Below are 25,443 nucleotides of genomic sequence, written 5' to 3'. Positions count from 1 at the left end.
CCGTCAGCCACTTGCAGAGACCAGATTTCCTCTGCCTTTCGCCCAGGTCAGCATCCTCGCCTCCTTCCTGCAGATTATTACAAGAAACGATGCTGGGTTGCTCCTCTCGCAACTCTTTAAGCTCAGGCCTGAAGCAGGCAACATAGATTTTGAAGGAAACCTCTCGGTCTTTATACCGTGAGGCATTAAATAATACAACAGCTTCATTAACTCAGGCAGGATTCATAACTTTGATACAGTTGAAGTGTCCTAAACCTTCACTTTATATTTCCATGCCTTGATGCCATGGGAGGATGATGACTCTCCAAGGGCTTTGCTGCAGAACTTAACGTGAATCCATAAACCAATACAATTTGACTGGAGCGAGGACTGCGCAGACACTGACTTCCATATCAAGTAGCTTATTATGGGTTAGTCAAATGTGTTCCCAAGCAAGCCAGAAAAAAATTGATATTGCTTGTATTGATTTAAAATTATAGATTAGTTGTAGTGAGATGGCTTTCTCCTGCAGGTGGTCTCTGCGACGTGTTGGTGAGCACAGCACAGTGAGACGCCAGCACGGGGAGATCCGTCTCCGGCTGCAGAGTAGTTCCCTGCCGTCCCGGCAGCGCTTCATCTTGTGCTCAAAACTTTGGTCCTCTCCCCGCTATATGGCGGGGCAGTTGGTGTGAACGTGCCCATCCTCAACCCTAAAATCTGTCTTTACAAAACCGCGATGGTTTTACCTTCGCCTTACACAGCTCAGCTTGGTTTCTGATGGGACATGGCATTGGTAGGAAAAAAGACTGTACAGAATGGTGTTCAGCTGTTACAGGGATGGAGCAGGTAAGTAGCTACTCTTTCTCTTATTTCAGTGATTTTTTCGTTAATTAACATCTGTCAGATTCAGAATCCTTCAGACTGCTAGATAAAAGTCATTTTAAAAGCTCAAGGTACCATAAAGAGCAGGTCTATGCTTTTATAAAATTCCCCAGCATACAAATGACTTTGCTTCAGTAAAAAACTCTGAGTTGTGATTTTGTATCGTACCTTTTTCTACAGAAAAACCACCAAGGATCTAGGTAGCGGCTTACACAAAGAACAGCGGGTGAGGAGATCCCCATTGGAACGTGTTTTCCCAGTTATTTTCGTGACTTGTTGAGTAACAGCGCGAGAAGAACCCGCTCCGTTCCCTACGCTTGTTTTGAGTCTCTGCACTGTGATTAACAGTACTTCACGGCACTTCTGTTTTCAGACAGAATAAGTCACAGAATTATATGCATTACCATAATTATGCATGCGTATGCCGATGCATTTTTATTAATTGAGTAGCCAGCCAGGAAAATTTCAGTCCTAACAGTAAGTCCTAATAGGTTTAGGCCATGTATTAGCTAAGAATGACTTGAAAATAAGTCTCAGAAAGGTGCTGTCTCTGGGGGTGTCAACCCCAGAGAAGACATTTGCCCAAAGTAGAGGAATTGGGAGGATGGATCCATCAAGGCGAGACACGAGGAAGCCCCTTCCCCCAGGACCAGGGTGGGAACAAATGGAAATAATTATTCTGGAGAGTAACTGAAATTCCTGCTACAAGGCCTGTTTTAGCCATAAGCTAGCGAAGAGATGAAAAACTGCCATCAGAATGAAAAGTGCTAGAAGCAGCAGAAACGCATGCGACTGAAAGGTTAGCAATTGGGTAGGAAAAAGGAGAAAGCAAACCTGCAGAATCTTCACTCTCAGCAAAAATGTAAGGAAAAACCCAACAGACTCTGTTTAAAGAAATCGTTTACAGCGATTTTCTTTACTCCCAAGTTATAGCGTGCATGTTCTCATTCCAGCTGAATAAGGGAGCCTTTTTGCTGATGCAGAACACATCTTACTAGTTCATTTTCAGTACAATGCACAGAGAATTAGGTGCACAATTCCTGGTAACAAGAATGGAGATTGCGCACGCCTCCTTCCTTCCTGCACGTCGCGGAATAAATAACCAGGAGTGTAGGGCAGAAAACGCCAGACACATAACTCTTGCTTCAGTTATCAGGAGTCGGAGGGCTATGGTTAAAATCTATCCTAAAACAGAGGAAATATTTCTCTGCTACAGCAATTCCTCCTACCTACCATTTACAAGACCGATGACCAGCCTCAGTACGCTGCAGTTGAATACAAATCAGGCTGCATGGTGCAAAACCATCAAAAATAAATGCCTGAATTTTACCTTCTTGGGAAATAATGTAAACATCAGCACAATCACGTCTTGCTTCCAGTATAATCTCAATCAGGGCGTAATTCAACTCTGACGGGCCTTTGTAAATATGTGACTGACCTTTTTAAGCATGTGACGTGGGCTTCAGCAAGGCTTCGCCGGCTTCGATATCTGCCCTGTCGGCCGAGATGATGAGCTCCTTACGTGCTCATTGAGCTCGTCAGGACTGAGGAGGATGCAGACTCTCAGAGCTGGGCCCTAAGCATTCAATTCAGCACCCATGAAACAAGCATGACATTGATCCTTGACTTTGACGGACACATGGGTCTGAGCCAGAGGCAGAGCTTCGCTCAGTCACTTAGGGAGACAAATGTGGGTTTTCTTGCAGCAGAAAGGCAGAAAATGTCTTATTGAGAAAATGTTTTATGACAAAACTTTCAACCTACCTGTAGGATTATAACGTCTGTTGTTTTATAGCTTCTTCCAATTGGATTTTTTTCTTTTATCAAGAAAAAAGGGGCACAACTCTCTGACTGAACTGAACATGCTGGACCCTTCCCTGGCACTGGGGCCAGCTAGCACAGGATGGCTCTCCATCACCCGTATTATTAAAGCCTTCCCCCCTTTGGAGCAGAGTGGCCCAAACTAAGCCTTAAGCCCCGTCTAGGACAGGAATGGTCTGGGACAGTGCTGACCCCAGCCAAAATCATGCTAGGGGCCAGCTAACGGCGGGGAGCTCAGACGAGGGCACTGCTCCCTGTTCTGGCACAGCTGCAGCCAAACTGCCCGGGATGAGCCCCCTGGAAGAGCGAGCACCTTCTCACCAGCATCCTCCCACCTCTGAGCACCACAGCCCGGCATCGCCTCGGACAGACAGCTTCCCCGATGGACAGACTGGTACATTTTGAACTGTTAAGTTCATCGTTGAGCCCTATATTAAGATTTCCACCCAGAGGGCTGGTTTCACACCAGCTGCAGTAGGCAGGTTTGTCGTACGGCCATCTTCCAGCTACAGCCCACAGACTCATTTGATGGAGGTCTCCAAGTAACGACTGTGAGGTTTCTAACTGCCAGCCTGAGCTCTGGAGTCCCCCTGTTTTAAGGAGGTAGCTAAAACATGACACCCTTTTACCAAATAACTGAAACAAACACCATCTCTTTGTTTTTAATTCAAGCTGATGGTGATGAGTTAGATGCAACCAGGTTCTGCAATCATTAATGTCTCTTATGTAGTGAAGGTTACCGTATGTAAGTCCTATAAGTCCAGTTTCCAGAGCTGGCTGACGAGAGAGAATCTTCCAGTAAATAAACTAGACCAAAATAATTCCTGAATTATACCCTACAATAATGAGGAGACTGTTCTTGGTGCAAAGGATACACAGTGTCATTCTTTCTCTGTAAAATCCAACCACACTCACCAAGGAACAGAAAGAGAAAATTCAGCCGTGTCTGTATTGCTAAAATGTGCTATATTGCAGGCTCTCATCAAAAGCTGCTTCTGTGGCATGTCCACGTGTTCATGCAATCAGGGCACTCAGACTATGCCAGCTACAAATTGTGTTTCGCTTGCGGCCCTGATGAGGAATCATTTTCATAGCGAAACCGAAGAGTGGCCCTGCCTGGAGTTCCTGACTGAGCCTCTTCGTGCATCTATAAATAGCAAATCATCAACTCACCTCCTCTGAGCTCATCACACACTCCCTTCCTTCACTGCCTGCCTGTCTGTTGAAGCTGTCACTGTGGCTCAGATCTCCCCTATCAGATTCCCTGTGCAGGGAGATTCCCCGTATGTTATACGGCATCATGAAGCTATTAAGCTCCTGAGGTTTATATCACCCAAGCTGCTTAGGTTTCCATCACCAGCAGTGACATGCTGTTGAAGAACCTGATGTTTGAAGCAATGCAATTGCTATTAAAGGCCTTGGAGCTCTGAACCACTTAAGGTAAAAGAGGGTCTGCAGTGTTTTGAGACACCGCTGAGTGAAAGTTAAGTGTCAAAATCCCAGACAAATGTCATACACAAACCCAATGACAAACATAAAGCCATGACCATGTAGCACTGCAACGTTTCACCGATCCTCTTGAAAAATTCCCTACAGTCTAAGCTACCGGGCACCAATCTCTTTCCTTTACATCCAGCCCCCTGCTCAACAAAAATATTATTTACACTGCAAACCAAAATACTCTTATTCTTTGCTTAAGGAACACACTGATGAAGAAAAATGTTTCACATTGTAATAGACTGTTAATTTTCAGACTGTATTATAATTGCTGAAATGACTGTAACTTCAACACCAATCTAATCTAGCTTTCAAACTCCTATAACGGTATTACTCATGTATTCATCAAAGCACTGGATTGTTTGCACTAGAAATCTCCAGATAACCTGCTCAGTGACGCTAGAGATGTCTGTCAGGCCCTAATATTTCACTTCCTGAATAAATGTCTCAGACACTGCATACTCAGTATGGGAAAAGAGTAAAATATTCTTTTGATCATTCATTTGAAATATTTTCTTCATCCTTTAAAAATGAATGTAAGCCGGCACACAGTCAGCAGCAAGACAATTAAGTTGGATAAACCGATGTACAGAGATTTAATGACATTTTGTATTCTTTAATGTGATGCAAAACCAAAGGGTCCCGCTCTTCTGCGTACACCTGACCTCTATTTTGCCAGGTTTAGGGATGAAATGTCCCTGAAACGCCGCCCAAACTTTCCATTCAAGCTGAGTGTTCGTAGCTAGCCTTGATGCCGGGGCTGGCTGGCCTATACCATACCCCCAACGTCTGTGCAGGCCCACCCTTCAGATCCAGGGTGGACTTGAAGGTTCGCACCCATCCGTGCCCAGCATTTCACCAACTAATATTGCTGTGAGCCCTGCCCTGCCCGTACCAAATTCAGAAAGAAGTCATCTTGTGATTGACCCAGAGGATCTGTTTCTCATAAAATAAAAATACTAGAAAATTCTGTCTTTGTTAAGTTAGCCCGAACAGGAACGCTGTGGCATTAATACCTACAAAACAGCAAGGCAGGCATCATTATGAGAGCTGTGAGCCCATCTTTCTCTGAGTGGATGTGCATCAGTAGAGCTAGAGAGCCCGTGTCGGAGCCGGGCTGCTTTTCATGCTGACCCTCCGTAACTCTGACTTGCTCGGTAAGCAAATACAGTTTGGGGGAAAGAGCAAAAACAAGCAGCAATTTAACTTGTAGTACTTTAGAATACTTGGAAGAATTGTTTTAGAAATATGGAACCGCAGAAAAATAAGAGGTGGAGATCACCTGGGCTATGAAAACCGTATTGGGTAACTTGGTTTTGGAGCTGAAATGCACGCGCTGAGGACGATTTGGCTTCTTACTTCAGGTGTGCATAACTCTGTAATTATATTTTTTTAACGCAATGAATAAATGGCCAAACATATCTATTCATTTATTACAATCTTTGATAGTTGATTAGCAATAGCGAGACCACTGGCTTTCTTGGCAGTAATTATCATTTTGTTATTTTCTTTCCTTCTGTGCCTGCCTGTGTTCCCTGTCATCGCCTGCCTTATGCTTGGGCTGAAAGCCCTTTGGAATAAAGACCACGCACTGGTTTTGTTTGTGCAGAGCCTGTAGCATGTAGGCTCCTGGCCATGACCAAGAGCCTGAGACGCAAAAATAATTCAAATGCTAATATGCCAACAGAATCCAACCTCATACATTGAGAACTTGTTTCCACTTTGCTTTAAAACGCCAATAAATAAGAATTTTACTCATGGTGGTGTTTATTTTGTTATGCATTTTTATCAAGGGAGCCAGTTGCAACAAGTAGTACCCTGAGCTGGTTAAAGCTTATTTCAGGTTAATTTAAAATAAAGCACTCTCTCTCTCTCGGCTCATACATCTTTACAAAGAAAACGGCGAGCAATCCAGAACATTCAAAGCATAACGACATTCAGATGTGTCTAGACATAAATAGCAACTTCTAAACCAAGAATTTGCCTCTGGAGTCTTTTCAGTAGGTCCTCAAATAGAAAATATTTAAAGGGAGACCATGATAGTATAATTTCCCTTTGTTTGAGGCAAGGATGGAGTGAATGTGTCATAAGGCGCTAAGAAAGAACAAGAGAAATCTCAGTGAGCCAAAATGAAAGGACTTCATTATAGACAAAATCCTCACTCCATTTACATCAAGCATAAATCTGTTGTCTTCAGTAGCCAAGGATTTCATGACACAGCTTCAATCAAAAACCATTTTCAGCACCATATTGTACAATTTGAGGCCTCGATTTTCTCTTTTTCTATAAATTACTGAGGATCTCCATACACAAGAGCTGCAGGATCCAGTCATATGCCATCGCAGAGCCCAGGCAGAGCCCCCACTCGAAGCCATGGCTGGAGCGGGGCTCACCAGGGGCTTCTGATGACCTCTTGAGCAATATCCCAAACTTCCAGGATGAAAAAACACTGTCTAAATGTGAGTATGCTTGGGATTTCTTTGTGTATTAGTAAATCATTGGAATTTCACTGCGAACAGGTTAGTGTTTTAACAAATTTACATTAAAGAGTGCCCTCAGGAATAGCTGGCACACAACCCGTGACAGGGAGGCGCTAACGCTGCCTGCTAACAGTGCCCAGCTGTACCACCACCGACCGCTCCCAAGCAGGAGACGTGGGAGGCTGAAACACTCTCCTCACATTCCGGTCTCCCAGGGAAAGGCACCAGCAGCGAGTGAAAGGAGAGCTCTGCCTTTGCCTCGTGGGTTATCACGCTGGAACCACAGGCACCCCCTCATCTACAAACGCAGCAAGCTTGAAGCAGATGAATCGCGATGAAAATGCCTGTAATTTCGCCCGCTTTATTTCTTTATACAGAAGAGCAAGCACACAAACAAAACTGGGAACAACAAATTGAGCTCCCCAGTCTACTTCTTTTCCCACTTAATAAAGGGTATGCTTTGCTACCACTTAATTCAATGGAAAAATTCCTTTAGGTCTCCATGGGAACAGCATTGGGTCTATAATACTTAACCATAAGTACCGAATTCTATAAGCTTTGGCTGAAAGTTTTTAGTGTCCTTTTAAAGATCTCTGTGGATAAAGAACTTCAGGCTCTGGAGTCAATAAAGTCAATGAAGCAGCTTTCACAGGCATCAAAAGTTCACTTTCAAACTTTTCTACAAAATAGTTACTGGAATTTGGGGAAAGCGAGCACAAAGAAAACACTGTAATAACTAACACAATGACCCTTTCAACAAGGAAAGCGAGCAGCCTTTTTAATGAAATTGGACTTAACGTACGTTTGGACCAGACAGTGAAAGGAAATCTCTCACCAGCACATCACAAGGCCAATAACATGTAAACAGATAATAGCAAGAGCTGTGTGGTTCATAATTAGTTCAGAAGAGGTGGCATTCCTGCCTTCTTCCCGGTTTTGGCCAGTCATTGAAGACAATTTGCCTCTCAGTCCATTGAAGTACCATATTTCAGAACTAAATCATTCTGTTCCCATCACGAGAACAGTAAGACGAAGTAATAAAAATAAGAATATATTTACTGGACTTTGTACTTGTGTGGCAGAATTCTGGACAAAACCCTGAACCCGTAATCTTCTTGTCACACCCAAATAAACTTCAAAATGAACAGAAATATAAATAATAAATAAATGGTGATGACAATGAACAGTCTTGTTAATAACCTGACGCCAAGACTGAGCAGTTCAAAGTTCATCTTGGCTTTAAAAAGATCGTGGACGTGTTCGCTGATTTGTAGGCAACGGTTTATCCAGGATAAAACTGAACGTGGCTCTCAGATGCTTGGGATGCTCTTACTTTGACCAACCAGTTCCCCAATTAATATGTATTTAGGTTCCCCTTCGTGCCGGAGCTGCAGGGGTGCGGAGGTGTTGCCCTGCCAGGTAGAGCCTCTGCTCGGGCTGCAGTCCTCTTTCCAGCTTTGCGGCTCCCCAGCTCAGCCTATGGTATGTGTACCAAATTGGCAGCTGTCAAAATTATTCAGCTTAGAAATGAATCAGACACGGCACTTAATGACCCAAACTGAAAAACAGGGAAAGAAACACAAGACCTTTTCAGTTATACGGGTTGAGGACTGATTACGCCGTGCTACAGGTGGAGGCTTGGGTTGGCGAAGCCTACCCACCTTCAATGCTAACGGCCTCTACAGCGAGGCCTCCAATAAATCAGTCAGCGCCATCATACCATAATACTGCCTTTATACTGTAGTTTGACCCGGCCCTGGCACATATTTAAGGGCAAAAATAATTTATTTTATGACATCACTGAATTCCTGATGAAAACATTCACATACTGGGATTTTAAAACGCACTTTCTTTTGCTAACATTTTCACTAGCTCAGAAAATCCCACGCTACGTGCTCTGACCACATCATAAAGAAAAACGCTTCATTTTGGATGCTGAACAACCCAGACTGTTTAAGAGTAGCATGTTTACTTTCTGGCAGGACACAGCTTTCTCACAGACAGGCTCAGAAATACGACTCTGACACACGCATTAAGAACGGATTCACACAGCCACGTAGGCTGGAACACTACCATTAGTGGGACAGTACCAAATACAGAAGATACCTTGTCTTAAAAATCTTTATTTTCAGTGCAGAAACATGGGAGAATGACAAGAAACCTTTAGGGAATACTGCAATTTCCATAGCTTGTGATGCTAATTACAGTCATTATCAGAGAATCTAAAAAGTTCTGCATATTTTTTGTTCTCTGCTGATGGTAGCTGCGGTATGAGACAAACTCAAGGTGCAATAACAATGCTAAGCAAGAAAAAAAACCCCAAACCCTAAACTCCATCTATTTTCAATACTACCACCACCTAATTATTTAAAGTTTCTATAATAACCAACTCCCAACCAACAACCAATAATAAAAGCCCCCTCCTGTGTACATACACATAATCCGAGGTATATTCTTTTCTAAAATGACAACTTCTATCCTTTGAATGCACAGCAAAAGCAGAGCAGCATAGGGTTTTTAATGGGTTCTCTTCTTTGATGCCACATATTTAAATTTTTTTTAGATTTAGCTCTTTTCTCCTTTGCCTCTTACACCACTCTTCTTTCAATGTGAAGAGATTTCTAGAGAAGAAGACTCACATTCAACAAGACTGTCCACACACGTACAATAACACACAGTTCTTTGGTCTCCTGGTTTTGGACTGGTTTTATCGCAAAAGCTTTTATGAAATAAGAAGAACGCCTCCTAAATCACTCACCACTCTGGCTACCTGGCTCAAGGGCTGGATCCAAGCAAGGGGTGGTAACAGTGACTAGTGCAACATCTGAGTTTACACCTTCTGAAGACGTCGGGTGCCTGGAGGAGCAGTAAGCCACCACCGGCACGGGCAGCAGACAGCTGCCTGGAGCCGGGCAGTAGGATATACGTCGTACAGGAGAGCGCCTTAAATCCCGCACTGCTCCGGTCTATGTGGACCAAAGCCCCTGTGTTCAAAACAGGGGCAGCAGAGGCACCATCCTGTTTTTCTACACTTACGCAGCAGCCAGAGGCCTGACTTTATTCCTTGCCTGAGGGATTTTGAACCCACAGCCCTTCCCTTCCAGGAGAATACTCCAGTGCTACAGGGGGGACATGTGTGTTCTGTACTCTGTTGAAGCTCTTCTGTTAGAAAGATTAACAAAATCAGGGAGAGAAGGCCAGATAATTGTTTTATCCAGTAGCTTAAATAACAAATTAAAGAGACTGCTGGAGCTGGGGCTGCTCACAAACCAACAGCTGCCCACTCGCCTGGAGTCTCTGGTCACTCATTTCCCACTTGCAGCCCAACCAGCCTCTCATTCTTTCCTGCACTGTGGAGCCCCATCAAAAGCAGAGGTGGAGAATGCCGCCTTGCCAACTCACACATTACAGCAGGTTGTCAGTTGATTACATCTTTCCTCTTCCAAAAAACAACTCTAAACAAATAAGGCATCATATTTGCCTGGGACAGCTTCCACAAGCAGTAAAATGCTCAAATATAAATACTAGATAGGGAAGCCTGGCCAAACGATAAGGCTCTTCCTCTCCTTTGAATTTTGATTCCCATCAACAGCTATTCTCACGGAACCTTGACATGTGAAACACAAAGGATTTTACTATCTGTCTATGTCATCCTACCTATTTTACTTTGAGTATTTAAATGCCACTGTAGTGATCAGGGAATCTTCCTTTTTTTCCTGTAAATTTTTTATTAGGGACCTCCCAATCTCTAAATATTTAAAGCTTTATTTGTTTGAGACAACGAATTAATTGACTATTAATACAAAACCTCCCACAAAGAAGCGACAGATCTACCACCTCAAGCTGCGATTTCTGCGCTTCTCACAGCCTAAGGCCTCGATTCTGCAATTACACACATTTATCTGTACTACAGCAAAGAATCCCAACGGGATGACTCACACTAGCGAAGTTAATCACATTTGTGAAGATCTGAGTCCCGTAGTTTTGGCTCGGGACTATATTTGGATGACACATCTTCAGGGAACCAAGATCTGAAGAAAGTAGCACCAGCAGTGCAGCGTTTGATGCGTTTTACAAATAATTTTAGCACGGCAAACCTGAAGGCGAAGGTGTTTTCGTACTTGAAACTCAGACCGGGGAATGGCCACGAATGGCTCTTGCCTACAGCCCTGCTGCTGGCTTCCTCTCGACCAACACAAAACTGCCCCAGATCTGGATGCCTCCGTCTGTCAATCGGTAAAATCAGGTGAACGATGTGCACATATAGTGCAAAAGCACTGGGATAGGTAATTTAAAAATGTCTCCAAAGTGACTGTAGATCTTTATGCAGAATCTGAGGGAAAAGAAGTGATTATGAACTGTTTAATATCAATGAACCAAAGCCCCGTGAGAAGCTGTAAAACCGAAATCTCTGTACCCATCAGTACTTCCTTTAATTAATCCCACTGTCTTAGCAAGCTTAGTGTATTACATTTCCTAATTAATTGATTAAAAAATTGAGCATCCCTGTATACCGTTTAAGAAATTAACTGTACCAAAGTTTATTGTGACTATACCATGTTTCTGTGAATTCACAGAACCCTAGAATCGTAGAATGTCCTGAGTTGGAAGGGACCTGCAAAGAAGGGATCCTGCAAGGAGTCCAACTCCTGTCCCTGCACAGGACAGCCCCAAAATTCACACCAACTGGTGTGCTTTAACTTTTTTTGTCCTTAAATTTGACTCCTGTTCTTTGTAGCGTGAAGATGGAGGGGCAGCATCTGCTTTTGTGCCGCCCGTTACCGACACTCCTTACCTGTTGTTTTGGCAATAGAAAGTCCTTAGGACGCCCAGCTGTGCTGTCTGTTTAGGGCATTTTTGCTCTCTCCTGGAGGACGGGTGGGTCACCCCTACTTTGTGAGGATCGCCCCTGCCTTGCGCCACCCAGGCGCCCAGCCCACAGCCCGCTGGTGCCACCCAGCCCGCCCTGTCCCCGGCCCATTTTAAGCGAAGCCTCCACAGGTGGCTTCCCCGGGGACAGCCGGAGGCAGCCCAGCTGTCACAACGACCTGCTGACACCAGGGCCGGGCAAGGCAGCTCGGCTGACACCGCCTCCCCAGGGACCTCCCGGGGCTTCCCCAGGCCGGCCCTGCCGCTCCCGCGCCGGGCCCGGCTGACAGGCCCGGGCCGCCTTGCGGGGCGGGGGGGCGCTGAGGGGACGCAGAGCCCCGCGGCCTCCCCGCCCCCGGGCGCCGCCTCCCCCGAAGCACCTACCCCACCTCACCCCGGGCGCGGCTGGGCGCACCGCGCCTGCGCGCTCCCGCTCCTCCAGGGCAGAGGAGACGTGCGGGCAGAGCGGCGAGGCAGGCGGGCGCCTTCCGGTCCGTGCGGAGGCCGGCTCCGGCGGCGGGAGGGCCGGCGCTCGGTGGCCCCGGGAAGGCGGAGGGGGGCCGGGGCTGGGCGGCAGCTCCCGGGGAGGGTGCTCTCCCTCGCCCTCGGCGCCTGCTGAAGGCGGATCCGCCGCGGCGGCAGGAAGGCCCGGTCCCCGGGGAGCCCCGTGAGCGGCACGGGGCGCCCGCCGGTAAATCGCCGCTGCGATCGTGACTGCGGAGCGGAGTTAATAAACGCGCGGAGGAGATGAGGAAGGGGCGAGCTGCGCTCCTGCAGGGGCAGCTCCGCGCCCGGCAGCACCCGTCGGCGCAGGCAGGGCTCCGCCTGAGGAGAGCCGAGGAGAAGGGAGGATGGCGGAGCGGGGGGAGTCACACCGGCCCGGCCGGCCGCCAGAATAAACAGGCTGGTGGGGTCTTCACAGAGGCGTAGGAAGGCTTCCGGAGGAGTCCCACTCCAGGCTGGCGAGGTGGCCTTCCCGAGCAGCCAGCGAGTCGTCAGTGGAAGGAGGCAAAGCTACAGCACGTCGTGTTAGGCTTAGCGGTAAATCATCAGTCAGGCTTAGGGGTAAATTGCGTTCCTTGGATCAGGCTTAGGGGGGGTAAATCGCGTTCCTTTACACCACAATCAATGGGCTAGTTTCGTTTGGTCTCAAATTGTTTCTCTACCAAGTTTTAACGGATTTTCGTCAATATACTCTGTGATTGTTCTTGGTGTGCGCTCTGGGAGGGCGCGCAGGTCACCCAGCTCACAGCTCCCCGGCAGACGCTGCGCACTCCTGCACCCTCGAGGACTCCCACCTTGAGAAACACAGGCTCCTACGCCCCAGCATCTGCCCGCAGGTTGTCATCAAAACCGGATTCCCACCGTTCTCGTCCGGATTCTCCAGTCATTGCACAGTATTAACACGCGAGATCCTGTCAAAACAAGGGAACATCCCTCCCCACCCTACACCAGCAATACAAACGGTACCTCTGCCTGTGGGACAGCAGCGCATCTTCCACCTATGCTTTAAGGACTCACTGTAGGCTCCAAACCCTTCCAACAGCGGAGAACAACGCTCTTACACCGTCAAATGCATGCCTGTATATTGTGGGTCCCAGCCCCGGCACTCCGAGCTTGCAGCACCCATCACTAAATTAAGCCTCCTTCTGCTCCAGTTATGTTTCTCAGCAATACAGTGCCTCCAGCTCAGATACACTGAAACATTTGCTGAGCTTCAGTCTATAACTAGGCTAAACTGGCTGTTCAGGAATAATCAGATGAACGTGGGCTCTAATGAATGGCAAACCTCGTCTCACACACACGTCAAATGAACAAGGATAAATACTGAAACAGGAGGCAGAATTAAAAAAAAAGCACAACAAATCAAACAAACCAAAAACCAACTTCAAAGTTTAGACTCATTCTTAGATGCAGGAAGCTTTTCCGTATTCTATTTGGGAACAAAAAGCTTGGCACTGATGCTGCTTTCAGCTGTGTAGCACCGCTGTGCTAGCATTACTGTAATTTCACCGTAGTCAAAAGGCAGATGGGATCCTTGGGGGTTTCTGTTAATAATTAGATGTAGACTGAAGAGTTTTTAAACACAAATTCACTGACTCAAGGAAAGCAAACTGACTTACCAGGTCTGCAGTTTAGTCTTCCAAGCACTAATGTTTCTGAGCCTTTGCACACTAACGACTTTTCTAACAATTCTTCTCTAAGGTAGAATACTCTTGCTCCTGTGTTAGCTGCTAACACAGAACGGTCTGACTAGCATTCTGATTGCTGCTTCTAAACTTAATAGTGCTGCTCCTCTAAATTCCAAACAACTACACAAGCAGGTCTGAGGAGTAAATTGATATTCCTGTTCCACTGCATTAACAGAGACTTTTAGCAATAACTATGGCAAATAAACAATATTTTCTCTTCTGGCTGACATAAACTGCCACTGCTTTTCAGGCAACACCGAGCTGTACTTTGGTTTGGGATTTGGGGGTTTTAGTACATATGCAATGCTGGTTGGAATTACGACAGGATTACAATTTTGCTGCTGGGAGGAAACAAAAAAGGAGGCCTAGTTCTTCGCTGCAGTCATCCAGCCTGTCTGACAGAGCATGGCAAGAAACTACCGCATCAACACTTACAAAACCCCAAACTTCTTCAAAACTGGCGTTTTAAGAATATGCGGAACCTCTGATACAGGCACGAGACCCGACTGTGTGGTACACGGCCAAGTTCCAAGGAAGAGCTCCGTTAGATCTGCAGGCGTGCTTTCTGCTGTAGGTGATTAATTTTTTCCCTACCCCAAGGGAAGCTAATGGGACACCTCTTCAGTCAAAACCGTACTGCAGCATCGGTACGTGAATATAGGATGCATTTAGATGACAACATTTTACAACTTGGTAAAATACAGTCTTCCTGAAAAATAGAAGTTTTTAGAATACATTATCATCAAACCTGGTCATCCAGGTCCTATTTGCAGCTCTGCCGCTGGTTTAAAGTGGGACGTCTAGCAAAATAATTACTTTTTTTTTTTTAAATAGAAAGAAAAAAGTTCCCCATTTCTAAGTTGGCAGCTCCCAATACTTCCCTTCCTCATACAACTGAGGACACGCAGAATCGAGTTAAGCTCTGGTGCAGAAGGAGAGATATCCAGAGAAGACATTTACATCATGGATTAACTCTTCTGTCTTTAAAGTGCATGGTATAATTAGCACATACCACAAGGAAAAACAGCCTAAAAATCAGCCCTTTGAAAGAGATACAGAGTGAGAGCAGAACGTCTTGCACTAAGGTTATGTATTTAACAGTTTTACATGAAATATTTATATATAAAAACTTTAAGTGCTTTTCTCCAATTTAAAAATCTAAAGAATTCAAAAATAAGGCATTCAATATTTGAAAAAGTACAGATTTACAAAATGTGTATATTCTGTCATGAAAACTCCACACCAACATTATACACTTGGAAAAAAAATACAAACAGGATATATTACAAATTTATGTAGCAATAACTTAGTTCATACCATGCAATAAAAAGTACGTTAATCAAGATACACAAGCTTTGAAGTTTTCTAAACTGGAGGGCTTAATTCTGTTTGCAAATGAGGTTTTATGCAAATCCTTAGAACTGTGGCACTTGAAATTTCTGGTAGCCTTTCTATTGAGAGTTAAATCGTACATAACAGTTACGAGGATGAAGAGTAACAAAGCAGGTGTTACGAATCGTTCCAACTTTGTTCGACAATAGCTGAAACTCTTTTCTCATATTCACGTTTGTTCTCCTGATAGAGTTGTGCTGCCTGACTGTTTGCTGGACTGTTTGGATTAGGTTCATCAAGCAGAGACTGTAAAAAGGGGAAAACAAAACATGAGACAAACCAACACATTTTAGATCAAGAAAAAAAAAAATCAACTTACAGCTTTCAAATCACGTTTCAGGAGGCAGACCTGACTCAGAAGAGCCCAATTGAAAAAGAAAAACCAAACGAGTTAACCTCATGGCTAGGCACCCACAATTACACTACTGAACCTCAAATTACGCCCTGCGTAACCATCAACACTGTGTACGCTTCCAGGTTCACAAACCTACCAGGTACAGGGTCATCTGTGCCAGTTAGCAGTATGACGCTAATTGATTAGTGACACTATGATTGTCATTCAGGACTAAAGAGGGGCTTAAGATGCCTCCTGCAAAAATTCACTGTAGAAAAATAAAAACAATCACATGGGAGAAAAGAAAATGGACATTTTTGCTGTGCCAGGCCATTTTCACTTATTCCAAGCAAAGCAGGCTTCAGCAGTATTGTCTCCTTGAGGAGTTCACAGGGTAAGGCTCCCAATAAAGGTTAGTGTTTCAAACACTAGACAAATTTCTACATCTGATGTCCTGTCTTGACTAAAAACAGTTAAAAAGGAATCCAAATCAGCAACTCTCTTCCTGTAAAAAATATCTAAATGCAGTTTTGTAGCTCAAAATTAGTCATTATATAGGTCAGCACCTTAGCCTTTATTTGATCCAGAAAGCTGCCACTTAGCTCACAAGTACTTGAGGCCCCCCTTGACACAGATACCTGCTAGCCACATCCCTGAGCTGTGTATTCTGGCTAACAGAGACTAACAACATAATTATTTTCTAAAACAGATGCAAAGTTACCTGAATTGAAGTTAAAATAGATGAAACATCGTATGTTGGACTCCAGCGATTCTGAAGAATATCTAAACATATGCTACCATCTGCATAAACTGTAAATACAACACAGATAACATTTAGAAACTATCGGATGTATTTCATAGTTTGTTCACTACGTACTGTCCAGGGCAGAGTCACTGTTCCAGTTCAGACTCTGCTGAAATTCATGCTTTAGGAAAGAGGACAGCAGTTATGCCTCACAGTTGTCTCTAGTTTGACATCTTGTATTCTGAAGAGCTATTACTGGAAGTAACAGAACACTTAATAGGAAAAGAAGGAAGCTCTGGAAGATCACAGCAGCAGCACAGGGACCGGTAGGCTTGCTTTGCTCCTCTTGTGCAACCAGCCCAGGTACACAGAGAGGCAAGGCCTCCCTGAGAGCGGCAAGACGCTTACTGCAGGGGTGGGATCAGCCGCACCAGCCAAGCACCTCGCAGTGAGTGGACTCACATGTGAGCGGAGGGAGTTCTTGCCCCGTTTTCACATACTCTACACTCAGTACGAGAGACACTAAGGCAGACCATAGAAAATACTGAAAAGCGTGCCTGAAATCCTACTTCTGCCTGGACACCTATCAGTGGTCTGAACATAAGAGTCTGTATGAAACAGAGATTGGCCGAACTCCTACACCCTTCTCTTCAAGCTTGTTCATGCCCATGAAAAGCAACACATTACAAAAACCCTGTCAGAGGCATTCTGGCCTGCATATTACATGACAGATGAACGGTTAGCCAGCACTGTCTAACAAGTCACAGAACTGAAGCCAAGGTCGCCTCTGTTCAAGGAGGGCTCAAGCTACAAGAGACACTGTAAGGGGCTTACACGTCAAGGCTCACACTGAATCTGCACCCCCCTTTGCTACAGAGGGGCTTGGAAAAGCCAAAGGCACGGTTTGTGTTTTCTGCCTGCAAGAATAACTGGATCAAACCTATCAAGCGCTGGAGCAGGAGCCAGGGCACACTCTCATAGTGCTGCCCTCGTCACTGAGTTAGGATCAGCTCCTCCTCCACGCTCCCCTACAGCTGTCCATTCTCACCTTCCTCACTGCACTAGTCCTGGCTGGTACAGGGAACCAAGCAAAGGCATGGGCTTGGCTGAAGCCTCACCTGACAGAAATGAGCAACGTTTGGCTTGATCTGTTCCCTGCTCCAATTCACCATGTGGCTGCATGTACACGATTGCTGCTAAATGGAAAGGGGCAGGAATCTGCGACCAGAATTGCCTCTTTAAGCCACCCTAAGTGCAGCAGCTGCTGAAAATACTCACAGGCTTTGCTACTGAGGCTATAGATTGATTAGAGAGAGACAGATAGCTTCTTAATAGCATCATAATTCTTAATTTTTCATCAAGCAGTTGCTGTCCGAGGGATCTACTTAGGAGGTGGCAACGAAGAGAGATGAAGAGCTGTTAAAGCATTCTGGAGCTTCGCAGAATGACGGCACCATAATATTTAATGGGTATTACGGCTAAATAAAAATTATTTACTCACCATTTGGATGGAACATTTTTGATAAAAACCTTACAGTTGGAGGCTTATTTGGATATTCTTCTGAAAATTCTATAACTAGTTTAAAAGTACCTGTCCAAACAAACATAAATACAATCAGATAACAACAAAAGAACACCTCCAAGAACATACGTAAGTTATATGTGCTCCCTGATCAATATTTTCTTGCAATTATATAAACAACACTAAGTCTGCTTTTCATATATTTCAAGTGATAATGCAACTATGGAACTACTTCTTAGTGATAGCAATAAAACCAGCAGCAGCAGCTAGGTGGAAGCTTGGAGACTCACTGTGTACACAGCAAAGGCAGCTAGATCCGACATCAATTATCCCACTGCCCCCCCCCCCCCCCTTTTTCTGCGACCCAACATGCTGCTTCCATGGACTTTGGTGACTTCAAGGCGTTTCATTAAGAAGGCACTGTGGTGCCAGCAAAGAAACACTGCAATTTCATAACCAGCAATCTCGGCCTTTGGAGCTCATGACTGATTCACTGAAAACCTTTATTATGGATCAGTGAATAATTTACTGTAGCTCCTCCAACCCAACACAGAGAAAAACCCATCTGCTGCCGATTACTGCAATAATACTATAATTATTAAACTCATTATTCCTCATATGCCTAAGGGGGGTTCATTACCCACCAACCTTCATGTTTATGTACAAATTTGGTATTCCCTCCCCCTCACGGAGCTCTATTTCAGAACAATTCAAGCTTTTTCACCTGTTCTTCATTAGAAGAATAGAGATGAATCAAACACGCCACGAAGATGAAACCAGAAAAGCACAGTCTAGTTGAGCTGAGCCATGGAGATGTGAAACACATCTGGCAGCGTTAAATCAACTTCCCGCACTAAAAGCTCTAGTGTATATGTATAAACAAGTCTTGACATAAGCATTGCTTCGTAGCTTTCTAACTAACCACCAACCACTATGACAAGACACTGCTTACATCAAAATACATACTTTTATAGCCAACAAGACCTTACTCCTTCACTTGCTTGCTTAGTTTGTTCCAAATTATATACAGATAACATATCTTCTTTTTTCAAAGCAGAACAATGTTAATACTGGCAATATGTGGAAGAACGACAGAGGAATATAAAAGTTAGCGGCTTACCATCTTCAAAAGGTGTCCCTTCTGGCCTGAAAAGGTTTAAAAATAAACTCCAGTTAAAAATGACCATTACCTACTTCTAAACAGGCACAATAAATTTATATCTTCTTCCTCATCCTCCCCAAGATATAGGTAGAGGAAATAATTTAAATATTTAGCAAAGTATCCAGAGGCAACCTCTGAGAGCTTTGCCGTACCTAACACATTTTCCCATAGCCAATCTGCAAGTCGAGATATCTGCTTTATCATCATCCCAAACAACGCATATGCCATTAGGTGACTAGAGTGGAATTAATGAGCAAATTATTAGCAAGCACACTTCAGTTTTAGGAAAGGATACTAAGCCAGTTCCTGTTTCGTAGTATGTGTAATGTAACTTCCTAGACAGAACCTGTACCTCGTTCTACTGGGCATCAATCCAAACCCCGCTAATACATCTGGATTTAATGGCCGGGGACATGCGGCTCTTATGCACTTTAATGAGGATGCCTGCTTCTTCATAACCTGACTCCTACACAGCCTAAACTGTTTATTTATTAAGCCATATGCAAGCCTTATTCAACAAAAAATATTATTTTAAATTTAAATTTTTTTTTTCTTACACATTCTGTATTACACCCGAAAACAGGTTTTTACCACAACAGCATACTTGGTCATTTTCCTGAGTCTCCTGACTTCACGTACATAAAAGGATAAACGCAAAAACAAAACCCAGGTTTGTTAATTTTAGCCCGTTGATTAGAATCTTATAGTGACCAAAAATTCTTACCCAAATATAACTGCATTCCATTGCATTATGTTATTCTCAGATGGTGCACCACTGACACCCACAGGAGGGTCTTCTTGCAATCTAAGAATTACAAATATAGAATGACGAGCCTTACATAAATGACATACTGTTCAATTATACTTGCAGATGGAAGTAATACCTAGATTTGTGAATGTTTTCTCACTCCGAATCAGAGACTACACAAAGCATTACATGCAGATTATCAGCACTCCAAAAGACAAACCTACAAGACAACGCACATGAAGATTTTCTCACGTATAACATCACAGTACAACGGCCCAGCAGGTTAGATTAAGTGCACAGGGAGCAAAACATTAACCAAAATAATGACGTAAAGCCCCACGTACATCTGAGATTTACAGTACTACACAGTAAACTGCGGAAGACCAATTGCTGCTGGTTGCCAAAACGAAGAAGAGAACAAACTGCAGCCACAAACCAGAGCTGAAAACCAGCCAGCGACGCTTACACAGCACACTTGCTGGGACTAAGTGCAAGGGACTGTCAGCGGAGCTTTTCCTGCATTCCCAGATCCGTGTGCGCAATGTGGCTAAATTTGGTATAAGCCTATTTTGGCTGGGAAGCTGATTGCTTCAAAAGGGAGCAAGGGGAAAACCTGCATACTGCTCCCTCTTACTGCTTCAGCAGATGTGTTTATCTCTAAAGTAATCACGGAAGCTTTTTAAATTCCTTTTAGTTCCTTAATCCCTGGACTAGGGAAAAACATATTACTTACTGAAAGCCACATAAATTTGGACCAGACAGAATGATATATTGCAACCAAAGAACAGGATCCAGATATCTCCTTCTGTACACCAGGGTTTCTGCTTAAGGAACCCAGAAGACCTTGCACAACGTAAACTAGCAGGCCCCAATCACCTGATGAGCAATTTGCCCCATCAAACCCCTTCAGTGACAGCTCCTACCCACCCGGCCTGTTCAGCCTCTGGAGTTATGCAAGAATAAAGAAAATGCAGTGACTGCGCTTGCTTCCGAAGCTATTCTTCACTGTTAACATGAGGTTTGACCACACCACAGTACACTTAGGAACAAGTCGCCACCAAAAGCCCTGCAGACCAAGGGACAAATTCTAACCAAATGTTGGTGAGTAAATGCAGATTTATTCAGAATTGACACTGGTACACAGACAGTAAATTCTCCTCCGCTTGCAGTGCCTAAGCCTGAGATAAAGCTGCGCGTGTGCATGGATGCCAAGCAATGGCACTGCCCTACAGAGACCGCCCCGAAGCAGGGCTCGCTCCGGTTGCGGCTCAGATCCTCTCTGAACGTGTGTTTACATCCTTGCTCTCCAAGCACAGGCGGTTCAGACAGCTCAGCATCAACAGCGTGACCCACCTACTATTTTGGTCAGGGAGAGCAGGAACGGGGCTTCTTCCTACCTCACTGCCAGGCCGCACACCAACAACCATGCCCAAGCGTTCAGCCTGACAAACACACCTGAAGGATGCCTTTGGTTTCCATATTGATTTAAAAGCTCCGGTTGCACCCTGCTGTCAAAGGGTCTAACTACAGAAAGGTTGTGGCAAGGACTGGGAATTCGACTGATCCAGAAAGCACCCAGAAATCTTAAACAGCTAGGGAAAAATGTACTATTTGTAACCCCTTTTTACCAGCAAAAATTTAAAACCCCCGACGTTTTTCTGTGGGTTTAGTCAAACAGATTAGAGGAGATAAAAGATTTGTTGAACTGTTCCCTCTTCACTGCTCTTGAGAACGACAGCATGCAAAAGGAGTTTATATTTAACAAAATGAATCAGAGTTCACAGCACACGGTCTGCTTTTTCAGTATGAGGTACAAGTAACATAAAGCTAAACAAACATATAACCCAGTAGGAAAGAGAAAAGTAAAAGAAACCTGACACGAAGGAGTTGCATAAGTTTTGGGGTATTAAAGTTGTCATAGATTTGATAATAAGTTTGATTTCCTTCGTGTTTATTCGGTTATACTTTTCTACAGCTTTAAAGTCTTTTCTCCTCCTGAAGCTTCAAAGTTATTAAACCAGCCCTTCTAAGATTATAAAAATCACAAAAAACATGCCTGATTGCAATCCTGAAAAACTACTTAGCTCCTCACCCTGAAAAAAAAAATAAAAAATCACTGGTTCATGTAATCTGTGTAAGTGAATACAATAAAAAAGACCGCATATCCTGTTTTGATTTGAACAGGAATCAACAACACCCGCTTAGCAAACGCTAACACCCAAACACGACAGAAGGTAGGCTCCATGTCTCAAAAACATCCAACTTTTTGTAGCTTCACAAATCAGGCTTTTACCACTGCAGCTTTACATGCAGTCACATAAAGCCACTACGATAGGCATCAACTGTTTACGGATGTATTTTCAGGTACCGGTATAACAGAGCTATGCTAAAAAAAGAGACACTATCAAAGCTGACTCACCTCCAACAATTCAGGAGCGACTCCAGTCCAGAGAAATCACACGACATATAGTAAAGCTTAACAAAAGAAGCCCCCACCTTTTGCCACACTCCCTGCTCTAAGTGTGTTTACGTGTCAGGCTGGAAATAAGTTATTCTGGAGTCTGCGGTTCAGCCATTTACATTTACAAGAGCGCAAACAGTAACTGCTTCTTTAGCAGTTTGTATATATTATACAAAAGATTCCACATGATTGAAAACTACAGGCAGAATAGCATGCGCAAGGAAACATTAAAGGGCATTTTGCTTTTTATTACATACGGACAAATGAAGCGTTTGCTAATTCTCTGCGTTTCATTTATGGATGTCCGTCCCGAATGGTAGCTCTTTCCGGAGACCGACAGCACCTAAAGCCCGGTCCGTTCGGAAAGCGGGGCCCAACAGCTCCGGCCGTGCGGGGGTCTGGGCCGGGGGGGGTGCGGGGGTCTGGGCCGGGGGGGGTGCGGGGGTCAGGGCACAAACGCTCAGCTCCGGGCAGGGGCACCTGTACGATACCCACCCCCGACCCCTGCCAGCCCCCCAACTACCCCCGAGCCCGCCGCTCGCCCAGCGGCCCCATCCCGCCCCACTGACCCCCCTCCTCCCCGGGGGGGTCTCCCGACCCAGGCGGGCGGGGAGGCCGGGGCTGCCCTTCATTTGAAGGCACGGCTTTAACTTTTATCCTCAGACGCCCCCCGCCGTCGGCGCCGGGGCGAGGCGGGCTGCCGGGGCACCCAGCACAGACAAAGCCCGGCGGGACCGATCCCCCACCCCCCCGGCCCCGCTCCCCCACGGCGGGGGCGGCCTACCCGGGGCGGCCCCTCACCGCGCCGCTGCCCCTCTCGCCAGGGCGGCCTCGTCCCCTCACCGGCGTGGCCCCGAGCCCCGGCCCCGCGAACGGCCGGGTCAGGCCCGCAGCCCGGCGGCTCTGCCAGTCCCCCGGGGCGAGGGGGGGGTGCTCGCTCCCCGCGGGGTGACCAAGCCGGGTCCCCTCCTCCGCTCACCTCTTGAAGTCGCGCATCAGCCTGCGCCGCGCCGGGGTGGACATGATCGCCTCGGGGGGGGGGCGGGAGGGAAAAGAGTCCGCGGCCGCGGCGCCGCCGCCTCCCTCCGCCGCCGAGCACAAACAACCCGCAATGGCGTCTCCCTCCGCGGGGGGCGGGCCGCGCCGCTGGGCCGGCCCACGTCTGGGCGGGGAGGGGGTGGGCTCGGCACGGCACGGCACGGCACGGCCCACTGCGGGGGGGGGCGTGTGGGGGGGTGTGTGCGCGGGTCTCCGCGAAGTCATGGCCTAATTCTTAAAAGTTAGCCCCAAAACCTGCGCTGGGGTGGCCGCAAGTGCCTCGTTCTTCCTCCTTCAGGTGATTTTAAGGAGGTCAAAACATCACAAGACTCAAAATGAAGCGACTGCAATAAACACCATCCTCACCCTCTGCCCATGTCTTCGGCCTCCGGCCATCCCTGTGCTGGAAGAGCATCCAGCCCGGGTTTAGTACAGCACAAAGCTGCTAACTGCGTCTTAACAAAGCCCAAGACAAGGCCGGGCTGGCAGCAGCTGCCGCAGCTGCGGGCGCTCGGAAGGCTTGTGCCGCACAGCTCAGCCTGCCGTCCCGCAAGGACTTGTGCTCCGAATGCTCTTGAACCCAGCATCCCACCTCTGTGAAAGTATTTGGATGCTATATTAGGAAAAAAGGTTTTACTGAAAGAGTGGTCAGGCTGCCCGGAGAGGTGGGGGAGTCACCGTCCCTGGGGGAGTTCAAAACACGTGTAGACGTGGCACTTCAGGGCATGGTTTAGGAGGCCTGGGGGTGTTGGGTTGGGGGTTGGACTTGATGATTGTAGAGGTCTTTCCCAACCTTAATGATTCTGTGATTCTAAAAGCAAGATATAAGCATAGGAGTTCACGTAAAGCCTGATACTGCCTTTTAAAGAGGCTTGGTCACAAGGAACTATCATCCCCCAGCCACTAAAACGTTATTCTGTGCTCTGCTGAGAGATGGTTCCCGCTGAGCAGCCCTCTCTTCTAGATTTTCCAACTTGTCCCGTCACACACACACTTTAATTTTTCATTCCACAGCCGCTCCTCTAGCTTTATACAGTTTATATTTAGCTCCAGCTAATTCGTAAGGGAGAAGGCAGACTGCAAAAAACAAGTGCAAGCTTGGACCTGTATAAATAATTAACGTCGGTTTAACAACATTCATTATTTCGCTGCTAACGCGGGCTCTGCTGCAGCTGCCAAGCCCAGGCAGCGGGAGCATCCCCTCCCGAAGGGCTCTGAAGCTCGAGCTGCTCTCAAGGTCCCCCACACTCAGAGCTCCCCTGCGGGGCAACAGTTGCTGCCCGCTCAGAGGAAAACCAACAAAACCCAACCCAAACATCAGGCATCAAACCAGTTAAATCCGAAATCCAAGTTGTTTCCACCCAGCTCAGGAACCTTTTCCAACATCTCAACAGTGAGGGTGTTTCTCCTCCTCTGACACCACCAGTGTGTTGACATTCTCTAGTGGGACCTTTTCTTTTTAATCCCACCTTGCAGTTACACGGTGGGGGGATGGTAGTTTTATTAATAAATTGAAAGCTTTATTTTTCTCCTGTGAAGAACTGGCTGCAGTTTCTCCTCTGCTGATTGTGCGGCACACGTATGTTTTAAAATTAAGTTAACTACATCCCAAACCAGTCCCTCTGTAACGATCCGAGAGGCTTTACCTTTGCTAACATGGTTTAGTATGTCTCAGAATGACATCTGTGCTAAATAACTACTGATAATAATCTACTGATAATGATTTCCAGTACTTCCTTGCTTAATGAATTTAAATGCATCACTGCCATTACTGTTTAATTTCACTAAGGGTATTTTAGTTGAAACAGTTTCAATTTATCATAGACTCGTAACTCACCGGCTTCCAGAGCCAGGTGGAAACCACAATTTCGGAACTACCTTTTTCATTCAGTGTCTGGAGAAGTTTTTCTTTCTGTACAACCATTAAAGCTACCCACTCTAAGAGCGCTTCAAAAAGTTGGAAAAAATCCTGACACAGCGCACAGTCTAGCACACGAATGAACGCTTTCCTTCTGCAAACTTCTTGGCTAATACTGAAATAGATGTAACAACTTTCTGACCAGAAAGTTCTTTCAAATTCTGTTTTTATCCCTGTTTTTTTCCCCAGGAAAATATTTGATAAGGGATGATGTTAAATAAAAAGGTAGCATTTCGCAGCATTGTCATTCTGTACTAATCTTGAGTAAACACTACGTATTTGTGTAGCATTTTGCAAAACCAAAACATTTCGAAGGTAACTTTGTCCAACCATAAAAAGAGAAGCTTGAGAACTAACAGCGAAAGCAAACTACTTGCTTCTCTGTCTGTTAAAACCTCCTGGT

General features: G+C 45.6%; 1 protein-coding gene and 1 long non-coding RNA gene across 3 annotated transcripts; both read right to left on the bottom strand.

Moving 5' to 3' along the window:
* Positions 1-6,045: 6,045 nt before the first annotated feature.
* On the bottom strand, positions 6,046-11,922 carry LOC135314647 (uncharacterized). Of its 2 annotated transcripts, XR_010374148.1 has the most exons (3): positions 11,455-11,922; positions 10,599-10,992; positions 6,046-8,217 (listed from the first exon to the last, which is right to left on the bottom strand). It is a non-coding gene; the product is annotated as an uncharacterized LOC135314647 (long non-coding RNA). The 2 variants fall into 2 exon arrangements; XR_010374147.1 differs by lacking the exon at positions 6,046-8,217 and having other exon boundaries at positions 8,767-10,992.
* A 2,759-nt stretch (positions 11,923-14,681) lies between these two features.
* On the bottom strand, positions 14,682-23,231 carry UBE2B (ubiquitin conjugating enzyme E2 B). The gene is made up of 6 exons (XM_064458319.1): positions 23,064-23,231; positions 19,600-19,680; positions 18,834-18,859; positions 17,693-17,782; positions 16,168-16,256; positions 14,682-15,358 (listed from the first exon to the last, which is right to left on the bottom strand). The coding sequence occupies exons 1-6, from the start codon at positions 23,105-23,107 to the stop codon at positions 15,230-15,232; spliced, it is 459 nt and encodes a 152-aa protein (XP_064314389.1). The 5' UTR covers positions 23,108-23,231; the 3' UTR covers positions 14,682-15,229.
* Positions 23,232-25,443: the final 2,212 nt, after the last annotated feature.

Source organism: Phalacrocorax carbo, chromosome 8, assembly GCF_963921805.1.
Source record: "Phalacrocorax carbo chromosome 8, bPhaCar2.1, whole genome shotgun sequence".
Lineage (NCBI taxonomy): Eukaryota > Metazoa > Chordata > Aves > Suliformes > Phalacrocoracidae > Phalacrocorax > Phalacrocorax carbo.
The sequence above is the reverse complement of the archived record's forward strand: the minus strand, read 5'-3'. Positions and strand labels throughout refer to the sequence as shown.